This window comes from Zophobas morio, unplaced genomic scaffold, assembly GCF_036711695.1.
Source record: "Zophobas morio isolate AGI-343-1 ecotype UQ-CSIRO unplaced genomic scaffold, CSIRO_AGI_Zmor_V1 ptg000026l, whole genome shotgun sequence".
In the NCBI taxonomy this organism is placed as follows: Eukaryota; Metazoa; Arthropoda; class Insecta; order Coleoptera; family Tenebrionidae; genus Zophobas; species Zophobas morio.
This window is the reverse complement of record NW_026972131.1, coordinates 2,561,621-2,586,944: the sequence shown is the minus strand read 5'-3', so window position 1 is coordinate 2,586,944 and position 25,324 is coordinate 2,561,621. Positions and strand designations below refer to the sequence as shown.

Here is a 25,324-nt window from a genome sequence, read left to right as displayed (position 1 = left end):
AAAACGTTATTTTATAGAAGTAAAATTGGCAACACTGCACGCACCCAATGTGTCAGTACCTCCGACTTAGGTACTTTCTGATTTCTTAGTAACGATGGTGGCTGAATTTTTTTTAGGACAATAACCAAAACAACCAGTCATTAATCGTTGTGCATTGTTATTAATAAAATAAACTGTTATTTTGCATTAGTATACCAAAATTTTTTATTTTATATATATTTTATTAATTTAATGTGGTGACCGAATTTGAAAAAAAATTCAATCAAGAAAATCGTTAAACTTAGGCAACCATGTGCACGTTTTGTTCTTTTTCTGGTAGTTGGTAGCTCTCCTGGGGAATTTCTGTTGAGAGGGTTGGTAGAAGTTGATTTGGTTGTTGTGAGTGTAACCACGTGGTGAGTTAGCTAGGTTGAGTTTAGTTAGTTTGGTAGCTAATAAAAATAGGACGCCTTTGTTTAACGACAATTAATCGAACCAATTGCGATGCCACAGTTTTCCCCAATACCCGTAGCCAATTCTTGCGGCTTTCGAAGCGGAAATAGCCGAATTTTCGACCGACGCTAACCCGTTTTATTGTTTATAAATTCACAGTTCATGTTAGGATTTTAATCGTTAACTAGTTCTAACACCATCTAACAGTCAGGAATTTGTTTAGATCAAGTACTTGATAGGAGATTTCATGAAATTCACTTAATCAGGGCTCATCCTTTGTTATCTAATTATGAATAACCGACGCCATTTTGAACCTCCAGATTGCCAGCTTTTTTGTAAGCTTTGTAATTTTTCACCTCATACAATTTTTCTCTATCTCACAATTTTCTTTATTATATAATTTAAAGTGAACGTAGATTTTCGTGCCCTGGAGTTCCTAACCTCACGTAATATTTTTATCTGGACAAATTTCGCTTCACACCAGATTTTTTTGTTTTGTTTTCTAAATCTGCTAATTTTTTTCCATGTATATAAATAATTTGTTGCTTACTGTTTCCATAATATAAATTGTCTGATGTCCAATCTTAATCTCAGATAAGAATTCTTCGCTGTTTAAAAAAAAATCACGAGAGTTTATGGCGAATTTAAATGTTGTTTATTGCTGCTTTGAAACTTTAACACTTGTTTAGTTGTTGTTTAATATCAGTCACTGAAAGTGAACATTTAAAATGGAATTGACGTAAATAACACGGAAACACGTGGCAGAAGCGGAGGGCGCGGTTCCTAGTCGAGCTAACTGGATTTATCGCGCCATCTGCACAAAGGAGGCCTTGAATAGAAGTCAGGCATGTTCGAAATGGAGGGGTGCTGTGCGGCAGTGTTTGCTAGAATCACCGTCGTAGAGGGAGAACAGCCACAACCAGGAGCCCCAAACTCCGCTCAGTTACTTTACTTCAGATTTTGCTTTGTTTGTTATTATTGGTTAAAGCTCATTGAACAATTTGCGTACGGTCAAAAAGACTCACGAAGAAATGAAATAATCCTATTGTATTGTTTTTTATATACAAATTACAATACGATTTAAATAATACTTCGTAACAACATTTTAATAAACTACACAAATATGGAGATAACCTTAACATTTACCCTGCTCAACTATAATCATACTCAGCCTCTAAATATACAGTCGAAAATACAAACTAAAAAAAGGAATCAGTCGGAATCGCTGCTGCTACTACTGCTCGACGAAGAACTGGAACTACTGGAACTATTATGTAGAGCGGACGCAACGGCGTAAGTTCCTAAACCAACTCCAGCAGCTCCAGCCGCCGGGACTCCATATTTCATTGCCTTTCTCAACTTGGATTTTTTCATTTTTTTGCCTTTCACATAAGGATACGACGTTCCGGAATATGGATAAGCAGGTGCATAACCTGGAACAGGTTGTGGATACCTGGCTCCTCCGGAATAAGGGTATTCAGGCTGGACTGGGTACGGTTTGTGCTTATGGTGATGATGGTGCTGGTGAGGCACTCCAGGCATTGGCATACCACTCTGATGAGGAGGAAAACTTCCTACTGGACCGTGTGGCATTGTATTTGGAAGATGAGGCATTGTCATACTACTCTGATGATGAGGAAAACTTCCAACTGGACCATGTGGCATTGTATTTGGTAGAGGAGGCATTGGCATGCCAGTTGATCCTTGTACATTTACCTAAAATTATTTTCTTTAATACCGAATTTTACACAGTTTGTGGTTACAAAACAAAAAAGTAAGAGTAATACAAATTCCAGTAATATATGTTTATTCAAAATAAGCATAAAAATCAATTTACATGGTATAAATTATAACATAGACTGAAAAATTGAAATCATATATAAAAATATTAATAAATCTTCTACACTGGACGGTTAATAATAAAGCAATAATAGAATATATCACTCAGTAACAAGAAAAGCACCATTTTTTTTATTATAGTAAAAGTTAACATTAACCTATTTTTGTTGTAAATGAATTGCTATTCTCTAGCAAAGGCACTACGCATATACAGATTCTCGTTTATATTTTAAAAACCCCATTTCCCATTTAATAGAACTTTAACTCTTAAACGATTCAAATACAGATTCTGTTCAAAATGCATCACTACAATTAGTGTTATTTTATAAAATTCAGACCAAATGCTAATCTACTTTATATAATGGTACACATTTCTGACATTCATGACTTTATTCTTATCAGCTTTAAAATGAATAAGTACCATATTCATTTATACATTATTTGTACCAATATGACTTAGAAACTACGTATTTTTTATATAAAAAAAATGTATAGCAAAACTTTTTAAGGAAAAAATTAGATTTACGTATTTATTAAAGTAGCCAATATCTTTAAACTTGTTTAAAAAATGATCACCAATACCTTCCTTACACACTTCTGTTACTTGCTACAAGCGAAACTAATATTCTACGTGCGTCAGAAGCATGAATCGTGGTAAACATACGCGAAACAAATACTTTTTATAAATTTGTAAACAAAAAACTATTTGTTTCGCTTATTTTTTTATATGCTGTACTTAGGACAGGCACTGTATGTGATGGTAAAAATTTTGTGAGTGAAATTTTACTAAATGCTCATATAGGCTTCTTAGTTTTTGCAAAATAGCTACAAGTTCACATGTGGCAGCAGAAATTGTCTAGTATTTAGGCATGCAGATAAGAAGTATATGGGATTAAGCAAAATTGCATAATTTTGTAACTTTTACAGCATACATCTTTTTTTTTGTCTCTTAGTAATTGGGCTTTTGACCTGTTAAGAGATTTATTTTATTATTATTATTATTATTATTAAAGATTTTATCTTTGCTAATTTTTTTGTCACTCTTTAAGATTTAATCTATACAACTGCGTCAAAATTTTACTCAATCCCATCTGTGAATACCACAACATAACTTAACATCTCAATGAAATTGAAATACCTAAAACATGTATTTTTACGCAAGCACTTAACACAGACTAGTACAGAAAAATTAAAACAAGTCTATAACATCAGTTACAAGCCGACTCCTACTTTCACTTGCATTACACTGCATTAGTGTGATAAAAAAATCATCCTGTAATTAACACACTTCAGGTGAGAGAGCTTATCCTTCAGTACCAATCAAAGACTTCTGTAACTGTTGTTATAAACAAATATTTTTATTTAATTTCATATACAAAACATATAGACATAACTAAACAAAGGTAACGTAACAACTACACAATTAAAAAGCACCCCAAAACGAATACCACCAATATTATGATCAATTGAAGGGATTGAATTGACTACGTTGACCGAAGCCTTGTCCACCCTAGAAACAAATCAAATTGTTAATATTTGTCCCGCTGACCGCGAATCAAAAACAAACCTGTTGTTGTTGTTGCTGCTGTTGCTGCTGAGGAGTGAGCACCTGACTCGCGAGATTGCTAAGAAACGAACCTACACTGCCGAAACCCCCTACAGAACCTTCTCCCCCAAATTGGGGCACGTTAAAATCGCGCTGACCTTGTTGTCCCCTTTGTGGAAACTGTTGTTGAGAATGTGGATACTGGCCATATTGCTAAAATGAACGTATATGACACTACTGTCGATTCCAAATCCAGACACTCACTGCATTTTGAGGAGAAAAACCTTGGTTCTGATTAGGGCCCAAAATCCCACCCAATAATTTTTCGGCAGCACCACTAGCAATTGCTTCAGCAAGTACTGACTGTGCTGATTGCCAAAATTGGTCCATTCCGGTCTGTTGTTCACTCTAAATAATTTTTACATTGTATAATAAATGTAAAATCATTGGTTGATTAGTGTGGTAATTGGAAAACTGTGATAGATACCAAGAACACTGTAGTGTTAAAATGCACGCCTTATTATTGTGTCATACAACAATGCCACCACCATAACAGTACTACAATACACACACAAGCCATGCAAAAAAACATAAGCCTAAGATATTCTCCAATTTCAGCAGTAGACGTGCTATTATTAACAAGTTTTTTATCGTCGAATCCCAAAAATATAAATAAAATTAATTTCAATTGAACAATTAACTAATAAAACTACAACTTTTATTTTTAAAATCTATTTTAGAAAATAGTTTAAGAAGCGCCACACCGTAATTATAAAATTTTAGAGGTAAACTAATAACAGGAAATTGGAGATCTGCAATACCATTTTTTTGCCCATTGGATATTAACAGCGTAAATGAGATAATGACCTTTATTATTTGATGCATTCGCTAATAGTTATAACACGCGATACATGGTTGTCCTTGGATTAAACGGAGAAAGATTTCATTAAACATGTAGACTACGAGAACCAAGCACCTTGCTCAGCAGACCTCAAGCTTATCGTTAGTTACTTGTTTGGTATGTATGCAGTGATCACCGAAATCGTACCACTGGTCAACGAAATAGTTAAATATATTTTGAAAAGTTTCACAAATATTTATTTTCACCTTTTCTATTACACTTATATTTAATATTTGTATAGGTATAGGTGATTAGACAAATTTTAGTTAGCGTTTTACCATCTGCAAGATATTCATAAAATACATACTCCTATATTATATTATAAAAAGTAACATTTTTGGAATCAATAGTGTTTAGTTATACTACTTTAATTTTTTTTCGTAAATGTACTCTAAAAAGTGATAATCAACAGAAAAACGTAATTTTACAAAATATAAAAATTCAAATAAATCTGACAGCAGTAAAATCTAATTTTAACAGGAACAGATGGGTAATGACAAAAACTTTGTAAGAATCATGCAGAATCGTGTGCCGGCTTGTTCGCAAAATCCATACGTTTTTTTTAATAACTGACAACACCGCTGCGAACTCAGTCATACATACAGGGTTGCAAAAAAGTATGGATACAACCAAATATTTCCAGAATGTACCACATGTCTTTCTTTATTTGCACAAAAATTTATTGTAATCGAGTTCATCAGACGAATGGTCACTTTTATGTTTTCTCGACGTTTCATGACCCCTGCAGTACGAAAAAAGCAGTCTCCCATTTCCGTCTGTCTGTCTGTCTGTCTGGTGTCTTTATCCATTTTCATTAGACACGTAATCTCTAAATTATGTATGTATATTACAAATATCTGGTTAAATGGTAACCAAAATTTGGCTAATCATCCCCACCGATAATTTGATAACGTTATTTCAATGAATGGTATTTTAAATTGATTTGAATGTTATACAAAATTATACTTATATACTTGTAGTGTATGAATCCACTTTCAGTTTTTTCGCTAAACGTATTTTTTTTTTAATCTTTAGCTTTTGCAATTTTTCGTATTGAGCTTCCCGAATTTACAAATTTAATTGTTTTCGATTTACAATTTAAGGTTTTGGTTTTTTATTTTCTTTATTTTTTATTTTTCTTATTTTTTCCTATTTCTTCAATTTTTAGATTTTGCAATTCCTTGATTAAAAATTTCCCCTTTTCATTCCTTTAAATTTTCGATTTGTAACTTTCCGTTTGGTTTATTTATTTTCTTTATTTCTTCAATTTTCCTGTTTTTCAATGGTCTGATTTTATAATTCATTTTTTTCAATGTGAAATTTTTCAGTTTTTCTGGTTATCTGAAATTTTTCGATCTTTCAACTCTTGGGTTTTTCAATTATTAATTTTTTCAATTTTAAATTTTTCCAATTTCATGTTCTTTCCATTTTTCATTTCTTCAATTTTTCCGTTTGCAATTTTTCGGTTTTTTGTTTCTTCAGATTTTCGGTTTACAATTTTTCAAGTTTTCAAGTTTAAATTTTTCAGTTGTTCAATTTTCCAAGTTTTGAATTCCTTCATTTTAAGATTTTGGAATTGTTCGTACTGGATCTCTCTAGTTTTCAATTTTAATTTCTCAATGTTTCGATTTCTAATTTTTTGTTTATTCAATTTTTATTTTTTTTATTCTTCAATTTTTAGATTTTGCAATTCTTCGATTCTTTAATTTTTCATTTCTTCAAATTTTCGACTTGTTATTTTTCGTTTCAGTTTTCTATTTTTTCAATGTGAAATTTTTCAATATTTCGATCTGCGATTTTTTAATTTTTAACCCTTAGATCTTTATTTTCATTTTTCAATTTTATATTTTTCCAGTTTCATACCATTTCATTTCATTTCTTCAATTTTTCGGTTTGCAGTTTGCAATTTTTCGAGTTTTCAAATTCAAATTTTTCAGTTTTTCAATTTTCCAACTGGTGAATTTTTCAATTTTTAGATTAAGCAATAATAATAATTTTTCACGTCTTCGCTTTGCAATTTTTCGTTGTTTTTGATATTCTTCATTTTTTCAAATATTCGATTTATATTTTTTTGTTTTGAAGGTAAGCGAAGAAAAATATTGTTGCCTCGGTGGGAATCGAACCTCACGTCACCCGCTTGCGGGCCAGGTATCCTGACCACTAGACTACGAGGCCGCTTATGTTTTTCCGCTTACCAACGTGTTATTGTGCCGCCACAGTTTTTTCAATTGTTAATTTTTCTTACTTTTTCAATTTTTAGACTTTGCAATTCTTTGATTTAAAATTTTCCGAGTTTTCAATTTTTCCATTCATTAATTTGTCATTTCGTCAAATTTTCAAATTGTAATTTTTCGTTTCGATTTTTTATTTTCTTAATTTTCCAATTTTTCGTTATTTTTTCAATTTCCCCGTTTTTCAATGTCCTGATTCAATAATGTTTCGTTTTTCAATGTGAAAATTTTCAGTTTTTTGATTTTTCAATTTTTCGAACTGAAATTTTTCTATTTTTCAACCATTTGATTTTTTAATTTATCGGTTTGCGATTTTCCAGTTTTTCACTTTTTTTGTTTCTTCATATTTTCGATTTGCAATTTTTGGAGTTTTCAAGTTTAAATTTTTCAGTTTTTTAATTTTCCAACTTCTGAATTTTTCAAGTTTTCGATTTGCAATTTTTTCGTTTTGGTTTTTCTTTATTTTTGCAATTATTCAATTTTTCAATGTTTCGATTTGTAACTTTTTATTTTTCATTTTTCTTATTTCTTCAATGTTTTGATTTTTCAATTCTTAGATTTTTGATTTTCCATTTTTTCAGTTTTAGAGTTTTTTCATATTCTTTCAATTTTTCGGCTTCCAATTTTTTGGTTTTTCATTTTTTTTTTCTTCAAATTTGCGATCTGCGATTTTTCGATTTTTAACTCTTAGATTTTTTTATTTTTCATTTCTCGATTTTAGATTTTTCAAGTTTCATATTCTTTCCATGTTTCGTTTCTTCAATTTTTCGGTTTGCAATTTGCAATTTTTCGAGTTTTCAAGTTCAAATTTTTCAGTTTTTCAATTTTCCAACTTGTGAATTTTTCAATTTTTAGATTAAGCAATTTTTCATATTGAGTTTTCCGACTTTTCAAATTTAATTTTTCACGTCTTCGCTTTGCAATTTTTCGTTTTGGTTTTTTAATGTCTTTATTTTTTTCAATTATTCGATTTTTCAATATTTCGCTTTATAATTTTTTGTTTTTTCGAATTGTTAATCTTTCTTATTTTTTCAATTTTTCAGTTTTTTAATGTAAAAATGACGATTATGAAGAAGAACTTGATTATAATGAACACATGTGACACTAAAAGTTTTACGTATATTAATTTTGACGTCATTATATTTGGGACCAAATACTGCGAATGTAATAAAATGGTAAAAATACAAAATGTCAGACATAATTCTAACCTCAAATTCACCATATGATATTTTAAGTACGTATTCTATTGTTGAAAGAAAACTATAATAAAAAAAAATGCAAAAGATTAAACCCCACCCACCCTCCCCTATCTCAATTGTGATGAAATTTTCATTCGTTGTCAGACGGAGAGGCGGAGCTTAATTGCAAAATCCATATTTCTCTACAAAAATTTACCATGTTTTAAGTTTCATGTTATGAAAAGACGATTAGATATGTTAAAAAAACAAGGCTAAATATAAGCCCCGCCCACCCTCCCGATCACAGTTGTGATGAATTTTTTATTCGTCATAAGTTGGAGGGCGGGCCTTAATTTCAAAATCCATATTTCCCCAAAAAAATTTACTAACCACAAGCACAAAACTTAATAAAACCAGTTCTGAATAACATATGCATGTAAAAACAGATTAAACAGATCTTGTTAAAAAAGAATCAATTTCAACAATGAAATTCGCCAGATCTTAGTAGGCCACGGCCAGGAACCAATCAGGAAGTCAGATTATATTTGTAGCGCAACGTTGCCATATGCTATGATAAAATAAAATGGTAAAAATACAAAATGTTGGACATAATTATAACCTCAAACTCACAATTTGATATATATGCTTTGAGTTTACTTATTATGAAAAGATTACATATATTTAAAAAAAAAAACAATTCCAAATATAAGCCCCGCCCACCCGTCCTACCGCAGTTGTGATGATTTTTTTATTCGTCGTGAACAGGGGGATGGGACTAATTGCAAAATCCATACTTCTATAGAAAAATTTACCATTTTCAACAAATTTTAAGTTTCTTGTTATGAATAGAAGAATACATATATTAAAAGAAAACAAGGCTAAATATAATTCAATCCTATAATTTTTCTTTTTTGAATGTAAAAATTTTCAGTTTTTCGATTTGTCAACCATTTGATTTTTGAATTCTCATTTTTTCAATTTCATATTTTTCCAGTTTTTTATTCTTTCAATTTTTCGGTTTGGAATTTTTTGGTTTTTCATTTTTTTTTCTTCAGATTTTCGATTTACAATTTTTCGGGTTTTCAAGTTTAATTTTTCATTTCTTCAAATTTTCGACTTATTTTTTGTTTCGGTTTTTTTATTTTTTACTTTTTCAATTTTTAGTTATTTTTTTCCATTTTTCGGATTTTCCATGTTATGATTTTATAATTTTTCTTTTTCAATATTTCGATCTGCGATTTTTTAATTTTTTAATCTTCAGATTTTTGAATTTTTCATTTTTCAATTTTATATTTTTCCAATTTCATATTCTTTCAATTTACCGTTTCTTCAAGTTTTCGGGTTGAAGTTTGAAATTATTCAAGTTGTCAAGTTGAAAATTTTCAGTTTTTCAACTTGTGAATTTTTCAATTTTTAGATTAAGCAATTGAGTTTCCCGAGTTTTCAAGTTTTTTTCACGTCTTCGCTTTGCAATTTTTCGGTTTGTTTTTTATTTATTATTTTTTCTTATTTCTTCAATTTGTAGACTTTGTAATTCTTCGATTTAAAATTTCCAGAGATTTCAATTTTTCGATTCTTTAATTTTTCATTTCGTCAAATTTTCGATTTGTAATTTTCCGTTTCGGTTTTTCCCGATTTTTCGTTATTTTTTCAATTTTTCAGTTTTTCAATGTCCTGATTCTGTTTCTTTTTTTAAAATGATAATTGTTTTTGGGTTTTTCAATGTTTCGATCTGCACTTTTTTGATTTTTCAACAATGTGATTTTTTAATTTATCATTTTTTCAATTTTAGACTTTTTCAGATTCATGTTCTTTCAATTTTCAGTTTCTTCAATTTTTCGATTTGCAATTTTTTGAGTTTTCAAGTTTAAATTTTTCTGTTTTTCAATTTTTAAATTTTGTAATTTTTCGTATTGAGTTTCCCTTGAGCCTTCAATTTTAATTTTTCAAGTTTTCGATTTGCAATTTTTCGTTTTGGTTTTTCAATGTTTCGATTTGTAACTTTTTGTTTTCCCAATTTCTCATTTGTCTTATTTCTCCAATTTTTAGATTTTGCAATTCATCGATTTAAAATTTCCGGAGTTTTCAATTTTTAATTATTCAATTTGGCGATTTTTTAATTTCTCTTTTCGTTTCGATCTTTTGTTTTCTTTATTTTTTCAATGTTATGATTTTATATTTATTTTTAATGTGAAATTTTAGTTTTTGAATTTTTCAATTTTTCGATCTTCAATTTTTGATTTTTCAACTCTGAGATTATTGATTTTGCATTTTTTCAATTTTAATTTTTTCCAGTTTCATATTCTTTCAATTTTTCGGTTTACAATTTTTCGAGTTTTCAAATTTAAATTTTTCATTTCTTCAAATTTTCGACTTGTTATTTTTCGTTTCGGTTTCTTATTTTTTGTTTTTTAAATTTTTCGAGTTTTCACTTTTATGATTTTATAATTTTTCTTTTTTCAATATGAAATTTTTCAGTATTTTGATCTGCGATTTTTCGATTTTTTAACTCTTAGATTTTTGAATTTTTCATTTTTCAATTTCAGATTTTCCAGTTTCATATTCTTTCAATTTTTCGTTTCTGAATTTTTCGAATTTTCAAGTTCACATTTTTCAGTTTTTCAATTTTCCAACTTGTGAATTTTTCAATTTTTAGATGAAGCAATTTTTCGTATAGTTTCCAGAGTTTCCATTTTAATTTTTCACGTCTTCGCTTTGATTTTTCGTTTTGGTTTTTTATTTTCTTTATTTTTTCAATTATTGATTTTTCAATATTTCGATTCATAATTTCTTGTTTCTTCAATTTTAAGACTTTACACTTCTTCGATTTAAAATTTTCATATGACAGTAAAAGTTGTTACGTATATTAATTTTGACGTCATTATATTTGCGGCGCAGCGTTGCCAAATGCTGCGGATGAAATAAAATGGTAAAAATACAAAATGTGACATAATTCTAACCTCAAATTCACCATATGATGTTTTAAGTAAGTACTCTATTGTTGAAAGAAAACTATATTAGAAAAAAAGCAAAAGATTAAGCCCCGCCCACCCAGCCCTATCTCAATTGTGATGAAATTTTCATTTGTTGTCAGACGGACGGGCGGAGCTTAATTGCAAAATTCAAGTTTCTCTACAAAATTTACCATTTTGAACATGTTTTAAGTTTCATGTTATGAAAAGACAATTAGATATGTTAAAAAACAAGGCCAGATATAAGCCCCGCCCACCCACCCGATCTCAGTTGTGATGATTTTTTTATTCGTCATGAGTCGGAGGGTGGGGCTTAATTTCAAAATCCATAATAACCTCAAATTCACAATTTGATAAATATGCTTTAAGTTTCTTGTTATGAAAAGATTACATATATTAAAAAAAAAAACACGGTCAATATAAGCCCCACCCACCCGCCCTACCGCAGTTGTGATGATTTTTTATTCGTCGCGAGCCGTTGGGTGGGACTTCATTGCAAAATCCATATTTCTATAGAAAAATTTACGATTTTAAACAAATTTTATCCTATAATTTTTCTTTTTTGAATGTAAAAATTTTCAGTTTTTGGATTTTTCTTTTTTAGATCTGCAATTTCTCGATTTTGCAACCATTTGATTTTTGAATTTTAGATTTTTCCAGTTTTTCAATTTTCCAACTTATGAATTTTTCAATTTTTAGATTTTGCAATTTTTCGTATTGAGTTTCCCGAGTTCTCAATTTTAATTTTTCAAGTTTTCGATTTGCAATTTTTCATTTTGGTTTTTTCTTTATTTTTTCAATTATTCGAATTTTCAACATTTCGATTTGTAACTTTTTGTTTTTCAATTCTTCGATTTAAAATTTCTCGAGTTTTCAATTTTTCGATTCTTTAATTTCTCTTTTCTTCAAATCTCCGATTTGTAATGTTTCGCTTCGATCTTTTGTTTTCTTCATTTTTTCAATTTTTCGGTTCTGCGTTTTGATTTTATATTTTTTTAATGTGAAATTTTTCAGCTTTTGGATTTTTCAATTTTTCCATCTGCAATTTTAATTTTGCAACTCTAGATTTTAGAGTTTAAATTTTTCAGTTTTTTTGGACTTCTCAGTTTTCCGATTTTTCCATTTCTTAATTTTCAGTGATTCGACTTTACAATGTTTGTTTTTTCACTTCCCAAGCGTAAGTTAAGGAAGTACGAGTACGAGTGGTGGTGTCTGTATCCATTTTTATTAAACAAGTAATTTCCGAAACTACTAAACCGATTGTTTTCAAATTTTGTATGTATATTAGGAATATCATGTAGATGGTTAAACGCTAACTAAAATTTGGCTTATCATCCCTTCCAGCAATGGGATGACGTCATCTCCAAAATTTATAATAAAAAATTGTTTTTAATTGCAACGGATAACAATATGACAATCATTTATTTATATATAAATTATAACACAATCAAATCATATAACACGATTTCTAATAATTATAAATCAAGATCAATATCTATTTTTGAACGTTATTTAAAATTTATTTATGATCGATTTCCTGAAATTATTACAATTGTGTATCCTATGTTTTAATTATTTTGTTACACATATTTAGTTGCTTAGTTTTATATCGTCCCCAATTGCACCGTTTTTAAATTAATGAATTATGCGCAAAATTATTAACAAAAATTTAAAACATGCAATATGTCTATCCAAAACAAAAGTGTGCTTTTATTATGACTGTTAAACTTGATTACGACCCAATCAGAAGAAAGTCAACAGACTCATAGTCGCGTAATCGGTTGTGACATCATGATTTATTTTAAATCACGTTTACAACCGCCAAAGGAAAAATGATGAACAACGGTCGTCATAGTTTATAGTAACGTCACAGTTAAATTTAAATTATTTATTCATGCATGTTGGACAAAGAAATATGTACTACAATACTATACAATTTTATAGCACAAAAATACAAATTTAAAAGCATTTCGAACTTTTCACACGAGGTGTACTTAAGCAACGAATGTGTAAAATTTTGCTCAACGCTATACATATTTTATATAGTAGTGACACTTTTATGACTTGTCCGAAATACTAACGAAATATTCCCAAATTTGTTGTTTAACCACGGATCGCGTACTACGGTTAGCCGCTAAAAATTATATCAATGTAGTCATAACTTTATAACTCTCAAATTGAGTTGTTCAGGTGTCTTATCGAATTTATTTCATACTTTATGGGCACCTCACTAAGTAAAAACACACTAAAGCTTTAAAGATACTTAAGTGTGTGATATAAGACAAATATATACGTTTTTTATTGCCAACAATAAATTCGACAAAATTTGAGACATACTTCCTCCATAAAAAACAATGTCGTTACACTAAAAACAAAAAAAAAAAAGAATAAATAAAATGTTTCTACGCATTTGAAAAAATTTGAGGTATGAAGTAAACATTACTAACAAAATAATGTCTGCAAATTGACAGCAAATAAATAACAACGTTACCATTGTTTTTATTTATTTCGCACCGTTGAACCCAACATTTGTTCGAGTACACAAATTGTAAATATCTAAAGAATGATTAAACGTAATCAAACAAATCTTAATGAATCACTGTTTTCAATGAAATTATGTATATCTGACGTCATAATTCAAACTAGCTTACACTTTACAAACTTTGTGAGGTCACAAATGAATGACGCATAAAAGTACAATGAAGCAATTTTTTTTTTGGTAAATAGAAAATGTATTCTGGAACATGGTTGTTAAATTCACTCATATGACATTTAATGTGGATGCGATTCTCATAATTACTAAATTATGCAACCTTGATAAAGAATCAACTAAAATTTCCATCAAAATTACTCAAATACCGCTGCTAATTGGCTTGAACATTATAACGTAATACGTTGAAAAATGAAAATGAATTATAGAGAATGAATGTTATTTAAATCCAGCATTCTAAGATAGAAAACTTAAAAACAGTAATAGATAAAACTGTAACACACCTTTCCATGGACATAAGAGTATAAAGTCTACACTTACCCCTGGCGGAGGTGGTGCTCCATATCCATGAGGTGGCGGTGGACCATAGCCTTGTGGACCAAATCCTTGTGGTGGTGGTCCATAATTTGCACCCTGTGGCCCATATCCTGGACCTTGTGGAGGTGGTCCATATCCTGGACCCTGTTGTGGAGGTCCAAAGCCTGGGCCTTGAGGGGTTCCTGGACCTTGAGGTGTTCCTGCTCCACTCTCACTTTGTCCAGCAGAGCTGCGAGTGACATCACCGCCCTCTGGAGGAGCAGATGGCATCATACCTTCCCATGAAATCAGTGTGATTACAACGTCTCCATCGACTGTTAAATGCGTAATTTTTTCTTTTGGAATACGATAGGGAAATTCACAAAAATGTTGTCCATTGACAGCAATCTAAAAGACAAATTTCATTCAAATTAGAGTGAATTGATGGCGTTTTTTTTTTTGTCAGTTCTAGTGACGCTCACTTTAAAGTCCTGTGCATCAGGTAATATAATTATTTCAAACTGTTGCCCTTGTCCAATCGGTAACCTTCCTTTTCCTTGTTCATCGCCCCAATTTCCACCCAGGTAGGAATTACGTGCAATATAACCTTGTTTTAGTCTAACCGAAATATGCAACGCAGTGTCGTCTCTGGGTTTAATGTTGGGTCCAGTTTGTAGGTTTATGTTAAACCTAATGATAAACTAATTGAGAAAAGGTCAATTTCACAATTTATATTATTAACCTATCTGCGAATTGTGGTGCAGCTCCTTGAATTCGAACCATTTTTCCCTGTTGTAAGCCGCCAGAAATTGACCCCGAATACGGAATTTGCTACAATTTGCGTAAATATTACAATAACCAAAAACTATATTTTAAACATTACTTACGGGGTTTATAGTCGGTTTCTCCATATTTCTTAATTAACGTGTACTGTACTACACAAATTAACAGTTAAACTTCAACACTATAACAACAAATTTTGTCTGCAATACCGCATCAGACCACAAATTTAATGGTGAGGTTGTGGTATTTTATTAGCGAGGTCACGCGTTGCGTTGTTGTAGCTTTTGGGTTATAAATGGGCGGGGTTACGGAGATGTTATTATAGAGACAGCGATGAGCAAACTCTATTTATAGGTTGATTTCCTGTAATCATCAATGTATCAACCGTCTATAGTTTCACTCAAAATGTAAAAAAATTTGAAATATTTGTAATTTTCCGAAATTACGTGGAAAAATCTATGATGTAATGAACATTTTTCAAAACGTCCTAAACCTGCGACTACGACCGTGTCAGGTCCTTTTTCTACTTATTTTAATAATTTTAAGTACAAAAATAACAAAATCTAAAACCGTTTTCCACCGGTCTCTTTCGTTACTATTGAAATTAAAGCACTTATGAAAAAAAAGTACCTATGTTTAAGGTTTAAGAGAAAATTTAAACTGAAATAGCTAATGTAGTCTGTAAAAGATCCGTGCGGAGTGATAATACTGGAGAAATATGAATGGTATCTACAGCACGCAAATGTTCAACTTACGAAATAGCCACTCCGTACACTAGAAAAAATGTATAAATAATCTCATCACGTCGGTATGTAGGTATATTTTTGTTGTTCGCAGCTACATACTTTTTTTTTCAACACACAGACAGGTTTTTAATTCCTTGGTACATTACATACTATTTGATATGAATACGTAATGACGACCTATTATTACAGTATTTCACTACTAGAGCCTTATTTGTGATAGTGAAGACAAACTCGGGATCATAAAAAAACCTGTTCGAAGTATTTGTTTTTTATTGACTTCTCTTCCATAGAATCAATTATTAAACTTTCTTTCTGTACACACTTCCACAAATTTAGTTGTGCTTTTTGCAATTCTCCAAATTCTAACGTAGGAGCTTTTCTTTTCCTGCTGGGAATTTTGGCATTGTGACAAAATCTTAATAATATCATTAATAATAATAATAATAATATGAGTACCCAAATTTTCCAGTTACCATTCAAAATTTAGCAGATCAACGTAGAGCTATAGTTAAAAATAACTACATACCTCAACTTACTCTAGAACAATTAAAAAATGAACTTTCCAAAACCATTAATCCACTTCCTGAATATATCAACAACACACCACCAAATACATTACTGACTGACACATCTGTCACCAATTTGTCAAAAACAACATCTCAAAACAAGATCCCGATTATACCACAAAATAGTAGGGGAAAGTCCCCTCATTCGGACCTAGTGGGACATTTTTTCAATTAAAACCAAAATGTAATACGATATTAACTTATCTAGTGTTGAGCCATTAACTTTGACATGTTTTCAACGTTCGGTAATTTTTTTAGAATTTTTTGAAACATCCAAATTGGTTAAAAAAAATAATTTTTGAAGGTCTGCAAGTGGTCCAAAATAGGAGACTGGGTTCCTAAATTGGACCACTATATTCTTGAATTGGACCACCGGTTCTTAAATTGGACCTTCTTGGTAAAAATGCATAAAATGAACATAATTTTATTTAAAATGTAAAAAAAACAATATTAAATTTTAAAAAATAATAACAAAAACAAACGTTTTAGAACTACATGTAAACTGAACAATACTGTTATAATTAGGTACAATAATCACATAAATAACGCTTTGTGCGCGATTCAGCTCCTGAACATGTTTCGTGAACCCATTTTTTGCATCCATTGCACTGAATCATGTCTTCCAGCGTTGTTTCCTCGCAGAGGAAGCAGTACCATTCTTGCACACTGGCCTCTATAATAACGTCTTGTTTTGTATTTGGTATTTTGTCCTTACGCAAACCAGATGGACCTGCTTTGGGTTCTTTAAGTTCATCAACAAATTTGCTCTTAGTCTTCTGTTTTTTCTTTTGTTCCAACTGTTCCTTATAAGGTGTCGTTGTTAATATTGTAATTTTTTGCGTCTTTCTTTTTCTTTTTGTTGTTTGCTTAATTATCTTGGGCATAGGTGAAATTTCTAGAGGTGTATAATAATGCAGAGTGGCAGTTTCATCATCAAGTCTTAATTCCTCAATCTCTAGTTTCGTATTGTTCTTTACTTCAGTAATCAGCTGTTTTTCAGTCTTATTGTTTGGATTAGAGTGCTCATCAATCGTGAAATCTCCGCATCCATCTAGTATAAAATCATGGTTAATAGATTATAACAAGAAAATGTATTATTGAGCATTGTAATACGAAGTTCTAAAATTACGCGCCTAGATACTGTGACGTGATTGGTCAAATCGGGAGTTCCTTCAATTAGACCGGTCCAAATAAGGAGAATATAAGGTGGTCCAATTTACGCGCTGGTACAAAATTTACTATTTTCTTGTGTTAAAATGCTATAACGAAATAAAACATATTTATTTCTAGGTTAGGTTCTTAATTTTATTACGCTTTGACCAATGTAGTCTTTGTGCACTGTATTTATGAAATAGTTTAGGCTATATATCCTTACAAAAACATGGGAAAAGTTGTATCACAATGGTAGCAAAATTTCTTTGCAATTTAACAAGCAGACACTTACCGCTACAGAATGGAATTTTGCATAACACTGCTTTGGCGCCAAATACTTTCGAATAATATGCACTAGATGTCGGCAACTATTCTAGATTTAAAAAAAATAGGGTGGTTCAATTCAGGCACTGGTCCAATAAGGGGGACTTTCCCCTAACAGTAGTCTATCAAATACACCACAGACACCAACTGACACATTTACTAAAGATTTATTAAACAAAACACCTCAAAATAAGATCACAACCATAACACAAATTACCAACACACTATCAAACAGATCCCAGATATTCGGTAACTGACAAATCACTTAACAATTTATCAAGAACAATCCAAAACCAAATTAACATCACAGATAATCTACAAAACACGTACTACAACAACGAAGACACATTAATCAAAACTGTAAACAACAATTTTAAATTTCATATTAATTTCCAAAATGAAATTGAAGACCAATTTAAATTAACTTTCGAAACATGTTCCAAATTAAAACCAAATGATAGACATTCACTTCCCCGCCAGTGTTATTCTAAAAAGTTTCTGGCAATTGTAGAAATAATGAACTCCTTCATTTTACCAAAATATCTCACAAACTCGATCTCTTTTGAAAAACTTCATACAATTATCTACTGTGCAGCTTTAACTTGTATTCAAATTAACACATGTAAAGATAACATAATACAAATACCAATCGTATACCTTCCACCCCTCATTGGGAAACACGGTTAAATTATAAAATTAATAACATTAGAAAACAACTAGGTCAAATAACACAGTACCTTAGAGGAGTCAAAACACCACATATCATGACATGTATGCATTCGATACTGACCAACAATAATTTTCATCAAACTGATTACGATGAATACAACACAACACTATCCCAAATTAAAGATACCCTATTACAAAAACTTTCCTTATATAGCAAACGACTTAAAAGATACAAACAATCACATCTCAGAAAAATTCATAGCACTAAATTTTTAAACAACGAAAAACTATTCTATCAACATTTAACTAATTCAAACAAAACTCGATTATCCGGTGAACTTCCAAGTTCACAGGATGTAACAACATTTTGGCCAAAACGTTGGTCTCAAGAATTTTAATTTAATCAATCTGCCAAATGGATTCCTCATATATCCCATAAACTATCCACAGTTACACCAATGAATGATCATCAGATAACACTTGCCGAATTAATAAATACCATCAATAAGACACACAACTGGAAATCACCAGGACCAGACAAAATCCATAATTTTTGGATAAAAAAATTAAATTGTGTACATATTCATTTACTACATCACTTAAATCAGTTCCTTCTTGACCCATCCTCCTTTCCAACATTCTTATGTCATGGTGTAACATACCTAAAACCTAAAGATAACGACACAAAAAATCCATCAAAATACAGACCTATCACATGTTTACCGACAATCTATAAAATATTAACCTCATGCATTACACAAAAAATCTATCAACACTGTTTTAACTCTAACATCATTAATGAAGAACAGAAAGGATGTATTAAAGGATCCTTTGGTTGCAAAGAGCAATTAATCATAGATTCCATCATCTGTGAACAAGCTAGAAAAGAAAACCGAAACATATATACTGCTTTTATTGATTATAAGAAAGCTTACGATTCTGTCCCTCATTCCTGGCTATGCAAAATTCTGGAATTATACAAAATTGATACTAAAATCTGTACTTTTCTCAAATGTTCCATGGAATTTTGGAAGACCACCCTCCAAATAACCTTAAATGAACAAACAATTCAGTCAGACCCAATAATGAGCCGAAGAGGAATTTTTCAAGGCGATTCTCTTTAGCCCGTTATGGTTCTGCTTAGCAATAAATCCCCTCTCCGATATCCTGAACAGCTGCAATTATGGGTTCAATATAAGAATTAACAAACAAAGAGAAAACAGAATAAGTCACTTGCTGTATATGGATGACATAAAAATATATGCAAGTACACAAAATCAGTTAACAAACCTATTAAATCTGACTGAACAGTTTTCCGGTGATATTGGTATGTGTTTTGGTATTGAGAAAAGTAAGACCCAAGCAATCAGAAAAGGCGTCCAACACCAAGTACCACATATAACCCAGAATAACGAAATAATCGAAGCCCAAGAACGAAATGATACATACAAATATCTGGGTTTCTGTCAATCCTTCCACATCAATCATACCAAAACGATACCTAGCGAGATTAAAATTAACATTGAAGACACAGTTAAATGGAAAAAATTTAATGAAAGCAGTAAATACATTCTGCGTTCCACTGCTAACATATTCTTTTGGAGTGATTAAATGGTCCAAAACTGATCTTGAAAATTTAAACATCGCAACAAAGAAAATCTTCACACAGTATAGAAGACATCATCCAAAATCGTCCATTGAAAGATTCTCATTACCAAGACAGAATGGAGGAAGGGGTTTCCAGAACCTAGAAAACTTATATCAGAGACAAATCTCAGATCTGAAGAAGTATTTCTTGAAACGAGCAGAAATAAATGAAATGTTTCGCACCATCACAAGGGCAGATTTGAACCACACACCCTTAAATCTGTCGAACACCGAAGAAATCCGTACCCCCCACACAATAGATAAAATAATAAGTGGGCTAAAACAAAAACAACTTCATGGAAAATTCTACAAAGACTTAGAAGAAACTCATGTCAATAAGATGTCATTGATTTGGTTAAAAAAATCAGGTTTGTATGCCGAAACAGAAGGATTTGTGTTTGCTATTCAAGACCAAGTAATCAATACCAAGAATTACAAAAAATACATCATCAAAGATCCGAACATAAGAAACGACTGGTGTCGCCTCTGCAAAGCAAAACCTGAAACGATCCAGCACATAATCTCTTCCTGCAGCATCCTAGCACAAACTGACTACAAAGCTAGACACGACAACGCCGCCAAAATCATTCACAAAGAATTAGCAACACTTATGAACTTAATCGAAGATACGACACCCTATTACACTTACATTCCATCTCCGTTCCTTGAAAATAACAAGTACAAATTATACTGGGATCGCAGAATACTTACAGATTTAAACATTATAATAGCTAACAGACCAGACATCATACTTATCAAAAAACACACGAACGAAGCCATTCTCATTGACATTGCGATTCCTAACTCAAACAACATTATTCAAACATACCACACCAAGATTTCAAAATATCTACAGTTATCGATAGAAATGAAATCCATGTTGAATCTTAAAAAAAATTTCAATTCTACCCTTAGTTATCTCTAATGTAGGTGTAGTCCCAAATAGCTTAGTTGAGAATTTAAAGTCTTTGCATTTGAATGATTCAATAATTGTCAAAATTCAAAAAGCTGTTTTGTTAGGAACATGTCATATTGTTCGTAAATTTCTCGAACAGTCTGATCATGTCAGTCAGATTAGATTAGCACCAGTAGGTCAGAGTAGTGTAGGTCACTTTCCAAGTGATGCGCGGATAAATGATCGGTAGTTACGCTAGACTTTTGGGGATCGGGTGAGATTAGAGAATAATAGCAGACTAATTTGTATGCTGTAATTCTAGAATCTCGAAAGTTGTTTTGTTAATCTAATCAATACATATCATTACTTGGTCTTAGTACCCGTAATGATAGAAGTCTTGCCTGAATGCCGGTCATTTCCGGGTCAGTGGTGGGTCTTAATAGGACTTTATTAAATAAAAGGCGAAGTCTAGCCATATGCTATTCCACTTGACCTTAGATTTACAAGGAACTAAAACTAAAACTAACTAAACAGTTTGTACATAAAAATGAAATAAAAATCTAGACAGGAGTCGGCTAGGTAATGATGAAATTAAACAATTTAAACTAATTAAATCTAAATTAATAATCCATAATTAGAACTAATTTTATATAAATAATAATAATAATAATAACAAAAAGTTAGCAACAAGCAATAGAACCACAATAATAAAACCACAATAATAAACCTAACTCTAAGTATTACCCAGAACATTTTAATTTTTTTCCTAAAACAATTGATAGAGGAACTCGAATTAAACTCTAATAAAAATTTATTGTAAACTTTGATAATATTATACGTGAAAGATCTCTGAAAGATAGATGTATAATGTTTTGGCATTGACAATTCTTGTAGATTCCTTAATGAAAGATTTGAGAGACTCAAAAAACTTGAAAAGAAAACATACAATAGTGCTTTTTTCACGATATTTCTCAGCCATATTTTTTTAGTTGATTGAACTGGTCTCTGCGCTCTAGAATATGAAAAAAGCTGCAGTTTGATGTATGATACATCTATCTTAATATCATTTTTTCATACAAAAAACCAAAAAAATGTTACACCTCGTCTAGCGAGTCCCCTTAATATACTTTTTCTTGTACGAAATTTACGACGCAAGTACGGCTGAGAGGCAGAGGAAAATAACTTGAAAGCAAAGATATTTAGATAGGTGATACTGAAACAATTTGTCAATTTTCATCCAACCGAGCTCGCCCATTTTCTGAGACACATGATCAAATTTCCTCAAACCAAAAATGAAACGACAACAATTATTTTGGATCTTTTAAAGACGGTATTTATCAATACTGGGTAATATATTACTAAGCAATAATTTATATATGACAAGACAAGAGACTCACATAATTTCTTCCTTAATTTAAAATTTAGTAAAAGGTAATTTGAATACAGAAGTTTCAATGCTACATAAGATTTTTTAATAATGTTAGAAATATGGGTCTTAAAACGAATATCGTCCTCAATCATCAATCCCGAATTTCTTACAGTATGTAGAACTGGTAGTTTTACATTAGCAAATTTAATATTAATATTGTCAAAAAGAACATTTTTAAATTTTCGAGGAGCGAAGCAAATTACTTTGCATTTATTTATATTCAATTGGAGGTTAATATCAGATATGACATTTGCTATATTTTTTAAGTCATTGTTTATATGGGTAGATGCTATATCAACTTCGTTAGGTTGGAAATGATGCTGCAGTTGGGTGTCATCTGCAAAGGCTCTCTTTTTAGAAACTGAAGGTATCTGCAACAATTGGGAAGTATATATAGTAAAAAGAATTGAGCCTAAGACCGAGCCTTGCGGTACGCCTGATGTTATTAAGCCAATTTTAGATTTACCAGACTTGATTACAACTTGTTGATGTCGATTTTGTAAATACGATTTAAAAAACGAAACAGAAATTCGATCGAACCCATAATATTTCAGTTTGACGCAGAGGAGGTGGTGGTCCAAAGTATCAAAAGCTTTTGAATAATCCAGAAGAGTTACAATACTTGCGTGGTTTCTGTCAAGTTCAATCAGGCAATCATCGATAACAGAAGCTACAGCTGTCGTTGAGCTATATCCCTTGCGAAAACCAGATTGATCTTCAGATAATATCTCTTCTTTTACTATAAATTTAAAGATTTGATTATGGATACATTTTTCTAAAACTTCAGATAACGTTGGAAGAATACTTATTGGTCTTAGGAATGAAAATTTAAAATTACAATTTGGTTTATATTTGATACCTTTTATGTTATTAGCAGCTTCAACAGAGTTTTGGGGAGGAGTGAATACTGACAAAAAATATTCATTTATTTCATCAGGACTGAATGTAGATAGATCACATCCTTTAACTTTTTTTTGAATATTTAACTTTTTCAGAGGAACCCATAGTCTTTTTTTGTTTGAAGTATTACTTTCATAATCTAAATATGCTTTTTTTCCCGTTTCAGTACAGCAACCGTAAAATTTCTCAGCTGTTTATAAAATAGCCAGTGCTGTGCAGATTTTGTTTGCTTATACAAACTTAATACTCGATTTCTTTGTTTCATCAATTCTTTAATAGAAGGGGTGAGTCAAGGTGCATAGGGCTTTGAAATGAACGAGGTTTTGAACGGAGCGTGATAGTCAAATAATTCTAACACAATTGTGTTAAGGTACCTGATTTTATCTTCAACATTGAAGATATAATAAATATTATCCAAAGATTTTTTATTTAAGTCTAACATAAATTTATAATGCAAGAAGTTTTTAAAGTCTCTGTATGTAATATATTTAGGAGTCATTTTAGGAATATTTATGTCTAATATGGAAAAGGCTAGACGATGATCAGATATTTGATCAGCATTTATAACTTCACTTCTACGAAATAATGCATTATTGTTGATAAAAATAGGATCGATCAATGTATCAGAATTTCGCGTAACTCTGCATAAATGAACGTCTTACAAGAAATTGAATTGACCACATCGTTGTAAAACATGATAAACATTAGAGGTCCTAAATTAGATCCCTGCACTACTCCACTGGTTACTATAAGTATGTTAGAGACCTAAATCCACGATGTTGAACAAACTGTTCTTCCCGTTAATAAAGACCTCATCATTACGATTAATTTGTCAATAATATGCAGTGGTGGACTCTATCAAATGCTTTAGATAGGTCAGTGTATATCACGTCTACTTGTTGTCGATGATCAAGAGCTGTTGATACAAACTGCGTGAATTCACACAAGTTTGTAGCTGTAGACCGCCCTTTTAACGAATCCGTGTTGCTCTGACGCTATATTAGAAATTACATGCGAATAAATGACTTCAGAACATAATGACTCAAAGAGTTTTGCAAAATTCGATAATAATCCCACTGCTCTATAGTTGAATTCATCGATCAGATTAGTTCTTTTTAATCGCCAACTAGTGCTAACACAATTTAACAATCAGGATTATTTATATAAACCACTTGCTAGAAGATTTCATGAAGCTCACTTAGGCAGGATAACGACCTTTGTTTACAAATTATAAATAAGTTTCTGGATGCATATACGTAAGTGTTACACTATAACACTTCTTAATTCTTCACACAAGATTCATAATAGTTCATTTAGGGCAGTTAAATTAACAAAATTATACTGTGAACTGGCGGGGGGTCAAAATAATTTCTTCCCTTAGGCAGTTATCATCGTTATTATCATTACATCACCGAGACATGTTCTCTCAACGTTAAAGATTGATTACATTACTGAGGCATGTCCTCGCGTCGCTAAAGATTGATTACATCATCGAGGCATGTCCTCGCAACGTTAAAATTTACATCATCGAGGTATTTCCTCGCAACGTTAAAATTTACATCATCGAGACATTTCCTCGCAACGCTAAAATTTACATCACCGAGAGACATAAACTCTCAAAGTAAATTGTTTTAAGTAACCAATCACTTGGATCATTACATAACGTATGAATCGTTGATAAAGTGTGGCAAGTATTAATCTCATGTAAATTTTGTTAACTTTGCAATTTTTCCCCTCATACAATATTTCTCTATCTCACAATTTTAACCTCAGTAATTTTCTTTGTTGTATAATTTTAATTGAACGTAAATTTCATGCTCTACAGTTTTAACATCACATAATATTTTATTTGCACAAGTTTATTTCACACCAGATCTTTGGGTTTTATAAATATTTGCTAAGTTTTTGTTTTGTAAATATTTTGTTGATGAATGTTTCCATCGTATAAATTATCTGATGTCCAATTTTAATCTCACATAAGAATTATTTGTTGTTTAAAATTTCACAAGATTGCATGGCGAATTTAAACGTTGTTTATTGCTCTTTTGAAACTTTCACACTTGTTCAGTTGTCGATAATATCAGACTCATAGAAATTGAACATTTAA

At 31.0% G+C, this 25,324-nt stretch overlaps 1 protein-coding gene across 2 annotated transcripts; it reads right to left on the bottom strand.

Moving 5' to 3' along the window:
- Positions 1–1,460: 1,460 nt before the first annotated feature.
- On the bottom strand, positions 1,461–15,191 carry LOC135136002 (galectin-4-like). Of its 2 annotated transcripts, XM_064065110.1 has the most exons (7): positions 14,994–15,186; positions 14,849–14,937; positions 14,589–14,796; positions 14,131–14,514; positions 4,082–4,225; positions 3,839–4,030; positions 2,223–3,781 (listed from the first exon to the last, which is right to left on the bottom strand). In XM_064065110.1, the coding sequence occupies exons 1-7, from the start codon at positions 15,015–15,017 to the stop codon at positions 3,734–3,736; spliced, it is 1,089 nt and encodes a 362-aa protein (XP_063921180.1). In that variant the 5' UTR covers positions 15,018–15,186; the 3' UTR covers positions 2,223–3,733. The 2 variants fall into 2 exon arrangements, with proteins under 2 accessions (XP_063921179.1, XP_063921180.1); XM_064065109.1 differs by lacking the exons at positions 2,223–3,781; positions 3,839–4,030; positions 4,082–4,225 and adding an exon at positions 1,461–2,148 and having other exon boundaries at positions 14,994–15,191.
- Between the last annotated feature and the right edge of the window lie 10,133 nt (positions 15,192–25,324).